Source organism: Vigna radiata, chromosome 8, assembly GCF_000741045.1.
Source record: "Vigna radiata var. radiata cultivar VC1973A chromosome 8, Vradiata_ver6, whole genome shotgun sequence".
Lineage (NCBI taxonomy): Eukaryota > Viridiplantae > Streptophyta > Magnoliopsida > Fabales > Fabaceae > Vigna > Vigna radiata.
Genome location: NC_028358.1, coordinates 43,485,309 through 43,493,620, shown reverse-complemented (window position 1 = coordinate 43,493,620; position 8,312 = coordinate 43,485,309). Strand labels below are relative to the sequence as shown.

The 8,312-nt window shown below is 35.8% G+C and overlaps 1 protein-coding gene across 1 annotated transcript; it reads left to right on the top strand.

The window, feature by feature from the left end:
* Positions 1-397: 397 nt before the first annotated feature.
* LOC106770715 (adenylate isopentenyltransferase) lies at positions 398-2,986 on the top strand. The gene has a single exon (XM_014656509.2). The coding sequence runs from the start codon at positions 766-768 to the stop codon at positions 1,735-1,737; it is 972 nt and encodes a 323-aa protein (XP_014511995.1). The 5' UTR covers positions 398-765; the 3' UTR covers positions 1,738-2,986.
* Positions 2,987-8,312: the final 5,326 nt, after the last annotated feature.

Genomic DNA, 8,312 nt, shown 5'->3' with positions numbered 1-8,312 from the left:
TTATTAAGGAACTAAAAAAACTAAAAAGAAATTAAAATAAAAGTTTAGTGAATTAAAAATATTATATAACCTTAAAAGGGGTTGCATAGAATTTAAATCCTCTTTCCTTGCTGCGGAAGACACTGGTTCACATTGAGGGTAACGTTAATACAGCTACACAGTATCTAAAATTAGAAGGTGCATTTTAATTTTTTCATAGGGTTTTTTTTATTGAGAAAGAAAATATCAAAATTATGATGGATCCTTTATATTGGTATTTTATTGATAGAAATTGAAAACAAGAAAAGGAAAAGACGGAATAATAATTTTTTATATTTATTTAATATTATCCTTTATTAGTTATTTTTATAAATATAGAAGTTAGATATTTTTATTCTTATATATAATATGAGCATACAATTAGTATTTAAATAAATAAGAGGTGCCACGTTTCTCCATGCTCTCATTCTCCAAAATCTCTCATTCATTCCACTTCACAAAAGAGTGAGAGCAGCAAAGAGAGAGAGAGAGAAAAGGGTTCCGCAAAAGGCCATTAAAACCAAACGGTGTAATGCAAATGCAAGAATAAACAGCTTCTCCTTGCCTTCCCGACAAAACTAGGATGAGTTGTAACAGTAATAGAAGCATTAAGTGCGCAATTCAATTTCGCATTTCGCAATGCCATTTCTGAATATTCCACACCCACGCCCTTTCTGTTTCTTTCGCTTCCCTTATTTTCCCTATTTTAATTAATATTTCAATATTTCACTTCATCTTCTTTCTCTTATGAGGCTTTCCATACTGCAACCTCAGCCGCAGCGCTGTCACCACCCGATAAAGCGGTGGCCTCGCATGGACGCCTCCTTCCACCGCCGCAAGGACAAGGTCGTTATCATCATGGGGGCCACCGGCTCCGGCAAGTCCCGTCTCTCCATCGACCTCGCCACCCTCTTCCCCGTCTCCGAAATCATCAACTCCGACAAAATGCAAGTCTACCGCGGACTCGACATCACCACCAACAAGATCCCCCTCACGCAGCGCCGTGGCGTCCCCCACCACCTTCTCGGCGACGTCGACCCCTCCCTCCCGGAGTTCTCCCCCGCCGACTTCCGTCGCCGCGCTGCCCACATCATCGACGACATCAGCAGCCGGGATTGCCTCCCCATCGTCGTCGGCGGCTCTAACTCCTTCGTCCACGCGCTTCTCGTGGAAGACTTCCAGCCTGACTCCAACGTCTTCCACGACGCCGAGCGGCTTATATCCTCCGAGTTGAGGTACAAGTGTTGTTTCCTCTGGGTCGACATAGCTTTCCCTGTGCTATCGCAATACTTGTGCCACCGAGTCGACGACATGCTCCAATCGGGGATGGTCCACGAGTTAGCTCAGTTCTTCGACCCCGAGGCTTCCCGTCGAACCGGGTCCGGTCTCAGAAAAGCCATTGGGGTTCCCGAGTTCGACCGCTTTTTTAATATGTACCCACCCTGGGCCGGCCCCGCGGGCCCGGGCGAGGATCCTCTGCGGAAGCGTGCGTACGAGGAAGCGGTGCGGGCGATCAAGGATAACACGTGCGAGTTAGCGGAGCGTCAGATGGAGAAGATCGAACGGTTGAAGTGTGCCGGGTGGGACCTACGGAGGATCGACGCTACGGAAGCGTTTAGGGTGGTGCTGACGTCAGGGTCCAGCAATGGGTCCGATGTATGGGAGAGACAGGTGTTGGAACCAAGCGTGAAGATTGTGAGACGCTTCTTGATGGAGTAGGTCTTCCAGCTAAATCCAGCTACTACTCCTACTCTCTCTTTTTTTATTTTTTCATTTTTTTTTTCTCTTTTTCTATCTGTTTATTTAACCCTAAAAAATGGAGGATGAAAAATTGGGGGGAACGGAAAATGTACAAAACAAAAATGGGAATGGAAGTTGCGAATTCTGCTGTCGGGGGGAATGATTACGAATGGGTGTTTTGGTTTCGGAGTTGCGGAGCATTGTTGGCTGTTAAGGTTTGGCACGTGCGATTCCACAATTTTTCTGGAGGCTGGTTTGGTTGTAAGAAAAAAAACAAAAAATGGAAAGTAGTATAGCAGATGTTGAGAAAAATTTTGTTAGCAGTAGGGTTTTATGTTTTGTTTTTAGAATAATTATTATTATTTATTGGAAAATTGGAAGCGGAATTGTGAATGGCGTTGATATATGATGTGTGTATGAATGAAGGAAAGATATGATGAGAAAATCACGTAAGAAAAGTTGATGTTTTTTTATATTTATAGAGAGATAAGAGATGAGAAGAATAAAAATAGTGTGGAAAATGGAATGAGACCAAATTCTTTCCCCTCTTGAATCAACTAAAAGACAACCATTCGCTTTTTTTCTCCCCTTCTCTCTCCTCCTTTCCTTGTATTCTTTTCTGTGTAGTGTGTGTTTTTGGGTCTCAAGAGGAACCATATGAGCACACTCCAGATTGTGAATTTGTCTTGGCTGCCTTCACAACACAACACAACACATTCCTTCTGCTTTCTGCTTCCTTCGCATCACCATTTGTCATTTTGTTCAATCATCTTAATTCTATTCATTCTGTCTCCACTCAACGCATTTATGTCACCCACTCACCAAATCTATGCATCAATTCTGTTTCCTTCTGCTTAATTCATTTCAGTTTTAACTTCAACACAACACCACTGCACCATCAACTTTTTTTATTCACGCATTTACCTATATTTAATCTTCTCATCCCATTCACTAATGTTATTCCTGTTACTATCTTCTAAATTTCATTGCACTATTTTTTCTAAAATTAGTTTAATATTAATTGGTCCTATTTGTAAATTTTCAATATACGTAAAAGTTCCTTCTTCAACTCTTTGTTTTGACTTCCATACCTTTTTTTAATGGCCGAGGAATAATCCCTACTTATTTTTTAGTTGCAAGCATTCAGAATCCTAATTAACTAATCCTATATAAGCAACTCCCTTTTTAGTTTCAAGCATTCGGAATCCTAATAAACTAATCCTAAATACCCCACTCTTGTATACTGTAGTAAACGATAGATCTACATCATTTCTCTAATATATCCCTTCTTCACAAGAAATCTAATATTTTCTAAATAAGACCAGTCAAGATTGTTTTTAAAGTTCAATGATCCGCATAGAGTCTAATCAATATTAATTTGATTATTTTAATAATGAAATAATATGCAAAAAAAAAAATGTAATACCTTAATTTTATAATACCAAAAATTAAAATCTATACGTTTTTAAAATATAAAAAAGTATTTCATCGATTTTATAAGTAAACGTGATTTATTAGATACTTGTTTAAATAGTATGTCTCGAGTCAATTATGAATATAACCAAAATAATATTATTAAAATATTTTAGATACTCGTTTAAAGATCCAGATAATCATTTATTTTTGTTGGACTTTCTATCATTGAATTCATTCTTTTTCCAGTGTCATTGTGCCCCACTCATTTCAACTTAATAAGGACACGATACACAGCACATGTATATATGAATTAAATTAAACCCAACGTTTTATATAAGAAAACATAAATTACATTGAAGATGTTCCGATCATAGTTTATTATTTTTGTACAATAAATTTAAGCAAAATTAAATACCTCTTGTTTGATACACAGAAAATCCGAAGGGACTCTTAATGATTAGAGTAAGTGTGAAAGAGAAGTATTGAAGAGGAGAAGAAGAAGAAGAAAAAAATAGCAATGAATATTAGATTGGAAAAGTGGAAGCATTAAATGCGGAATTGTAAGGAAATGCATTAATCTTATGTGAATGTGATGTAGTAGAGGAGGAGAAAGAAATTAATTTAAGTGCATTAATGAGTGTAAGGAGGGTAAAGTATGAATGAGAGCATAAGTGAGTGAGTGATTACTTGATGTTCTACAATCCAAGTATGTGCTGACCTTCTCTTCACGTTGTCCTTTTTTGTGATACACTGTCCTTGAAATTGTTTTCCTTCACAGCTCTAAGAAACAGACTAGGCATAGGTAGTGTTATCAGCGCAATGGAGTTGTCAGATGGTTAATTTTAGGTGGTAAGGGCCAAATTCTTAGGTTCAGCAGTTCAGAATTTTCTGAAAACAGGTGTAGGGAATTAAATTCTGCATAATGTACAAGTCCAAGAATGAGACAATTGGTGCTATCATCTTCTCCTTGGCCACGTCCCTCCCCCGAGAACTCCGAACTTCATGTACTTTGTCACTGTGGGGGGGCCAAGTTCTATGCTCTTTCGGTCCTCCTCCTAAACCAATATCTGTCTCTCATTGTTCAAGGGGACCCCTGCATGTTAAGGAGGTTTTCACTTCCATTTTTGAGGAATACTATACCAACATAGGATGGACCCCCCCGACCATTCTCTTCTTTTCGTCATCTATCTCTTTCTAATTTTACCCATCATAAATTTCTCTCACCAAACAGTCAAATGCATTTAAGGAAACCAAATTAACAATGTCTCTTAATATTCATAATATGCCATGTGAATATGCTCACTCCTCTTTAAGTACCATTGCTTCATTTTCTTGCATCATCATTCTTTTCTGTTAGTCAGATAACAACACTTTGGAATTCGCTCAAATATTATCACTCAGCAAATTTTTCAATCTTCATACGTTATTAAAATAATATAAGATATGTTATTTTAAATAAAATAAGTGCAATCCAAAGTTTCAAGTGACAACTTAGATACCATGAATATTCATTTGGCAACTTGGAAACGATGAATTTTGAAGAGCAACCAAACAAATTCATATTCCAGGCTTGTCACTAGTTGCTATTACTAAACACAAAGTTGCCTAGAGCATGCATGTTTCTCTTGTTCTTCGGTCCAACTAGCTAGTGTGGCTGTACTTCATGATTACATGTTCTTTAGTGTTAAGAATAGTTCCTAGGCTGCATAATTGTTTAACGCGTCCTAGAAGAGCACAAATTGGCTGACATGGATCACAGGTGGAACCACATACATAAAGTAGCGTAGTTAGCTGTATAAGAGGGTATTATGTCAAGTCATTAGAATAATGTGATAGTTAACATAAGTGGGATGATGACAAAGCAGAAGCTTTTATGTGGTGCACTAAAATAGGTTTAATATATTGCTGCCAGATTAATGGTTTATCAGCTTATACTACAGCTTGTAATCTCAGATCGAACAAAATAATACAAATTTCCAAATTGATTGGTGCATGTGCAATGCGCACGAAGAAGCATCGAAACACAAGACACTAGTTCCCTTCGGAACCAAGGTTAAGGAAAATAATGCCATGTAGCTGACACTCTTAATCAATGCAACAAAAGGGACAGGTAAGGAAATTATAACATGTGCAAAACAATTTTGGCATTATATATATATATACCTCTAACCACATTTTCTTTCAGTGAAAACTGCCTAGATTACAAGTGTCTGTTTGTCCTTTTAATTTATTATTATTATTTTCGCCCATAGGAATTGAGAATTTGATCTAGTTCCCTCCAAAATCTTAAATATACATTTACATCTATAATTAAAATTGTTTTTGACGTCTTGGTGAATTTGAACTAACATTGGACCTTGGTTAATGGCATTTCAAGGAATTGAAGAATAAGTAAGTAGTTGTCATATTCTGTAAGCTATACTTTCTTCTAGATGTGACCAATAAAATACACACATATATACACTTGGGGTACTAAATATGCTGCGGATGAGTATGAGTGGTTAAGATTTTGCACAGTAACATGTGAGAATGTTTTATAAATTTGAAAAATGATTAACGAGTGGGCACTACTTGGTCCAATAGATTATATTAAGGAGAAAAACTAATAATATTTTTGTTCCTATCTCTCCTGAAGTAAACATGTTCAGAAGAAGCCTTTCCGTTATTCATGAGTTTAATTTTATTATGAAACTAATTATATACTAGTATTTGGTTGCAAATTGGTACAGGTCTACAAGGAATGCAGCGCAAGTTGAAGTATTTTACAGATCACTCAATTAAGGCAGGAAAGCAGACCATGCAGCAGGAATGTTGCAGTCTCTGAATGGCTGGCCACATATTGGGATGAGCTACAACTTAGCTGTTCTCTATGTTTAGCCATTTTAATTTTAGTGAACACTTTGCTGTAGAAGATAACACTTCCAAATTTATTTTTCAACCCTTATGTAAATAACCAACCTTAGGGATCATAATGTATATATCACACGTCCCACAAAATAAATCATTTAAGTATACTTAACCTAGAACAAATAAAACCTTCCCCTCAAGTCAACAAGTTTAAAATAGATTAAAAACATTTTATGTAATTTTTTTTGTCAATCATTCAAAAGAATTTTCTCGTCTGCCATATCATATTATCGAATATGATAATCTGTGCATAATCTAGTAAAGATTGGAGTGTTCGTAGACTCGCATTACTTACAGATTGGACTTGATCCAAATACATATATTTCATGCAGTTTGAAATCAGAAATAGACTGAAACAATGAACTTATAAGTTTTGAGGTTAAACAACAGAATTTGGGTTTCTTTCTTTAGAAAATGTAAAAAATATGGTAGAAAAATACATAAAAAAAGGTGATTATTTTAATAAGATTGATTGAAGGTATGAGAAAGGTAAAATGTTGTGATAGAAAAGTTTACAGTGGGAAAGGAAAGAAGTGAAAAAGATTAAAAATTAGGTAATGGCATTTAAACTGAAGAGAGGGAGTTGGGTAAACTTGGAATGATTGATTACAAGGAGAAAAGTGAAGTATTTGATGTGCAGTCGTCCAAGTAGAAGAAATAATGTAGGTGTCAGTTATGGTTGGAAGTGAACATGCTGGTTTTAATGAAGCTGTCCTTCTAAGAATGTTAGTTCAAGAATTAAGTAAGGATAAAGAAACAATAAATCAGTGACAGAAAGGGGAATGATAAAAAGTGGGATGGGAGATCCAAGAGGAAGGGAGAAGAAAGGGTGAAAAGAGTGAAAGAGAAAAAACTGGAAGGGCAGAGAGAGAAAGAGAGTGGGTGGAAGCTCAGGTCTCTGGGGCATATGAAGAAACAAATGTACCAAACACGAATAAAATATGGATAATGGTGAGTGGGGGGAACACATGATGGCTCTGTAGCAGAGTCCAAAGCGAGGAACCAACAAAACACAACACAAAACAACACCTTTGTGGTGGTCTGAGGACTCGAGAGACAGTGCGCATGCGGTTTTTTTTTGCGCATGATCCTATAACTCTGCCTAAGCCTACTATTTTTTTATTACAAAACTCATAGGGCATGGGTCTGTACCATCAGTACACCACATTACCACTGCCTCAATGTTCATCACCCTTTTACTTCCCAATCACAATCACAACCTCAACTATCTTACGTGGGCTTTCTAATTTTTTCCATGCTCTCCCACCTTCACCTCTTTCATGTCAGTCACCCACTACAAATCACTAAATAAATATCTTAAAACCCCTTCTTTTCATATCTTCTCTCGCCGTTAAAAAATATAACCTTATTTTACCATTTCAACTTTAACCTTTCAGGTTTAGTCAAGGTAGCTGGATTAGGTTTGCTTTCACTCCTACATTCTTCATGCAACGCTACTATACTTCTATAACTTTTATAACTAATATCAACTTCCTGTACTCATCTTATCCACTACATTCATTCTCTATGTGCAGGGAACAAACAATTATATATATGTAGAAACTTATCTACCCTTCCCCATATCTACATTTGTTATCTCTTTTTTTCTTTCATAATACTTTATTTTTTTTTTCAAAAGTTTGATGGTGTATATATCATTTTTGAGATATTTTTATAAAGGTTAACAGACTTATTATTTATATATATCAACATAAATGAACAGAAAAATCAAAACAAGCACGTCTCTTAATTAAAATTATTGAAGTTTTATTCCTAATGCTACGTAAAACTCAAGTTGGGAATTTCTCGCTTATTCATTATGTCTCAAATTCTCCATGAAGGTCTAAGAGTTTGATGGACTAATACTCATGCTGATGCTGATTAAAAAAAATAATACTCATTACATAGTTGCTTGTAGTCAAATCATAGTGTAAAATCATTTTCAATTTATAAGATCATATCTAATGAATTGTTTATTAAAGCTGTTCAAAAAGTCAACAAGCTGTTTAATAAGATTTATCATGAGAGTATACATTGTGTTAACTGTTGCTTTTTTTTAAAAAAAAAAATTCTGAATGTTCTTTAGTGCATTAAGCATATAATACTTTTTTTTATATAATTGTATGTCCTGTGGATTATGGTTTATATGAATTATTTATTAATAGTTAAGTATTTTGTGAAGTGTGATAAAAATATATGATATGAAGAGGTACCACTAATTGACGATGTAT

Coding starts and splice junctions, on each gene's coding strand:
- LOC106770715 (XM_014656509.2), top strand. CDS start 766: ATGAGGCTTTCCATACTGCAACCTCAGCCGCAGCGCTGTCACCACCCG.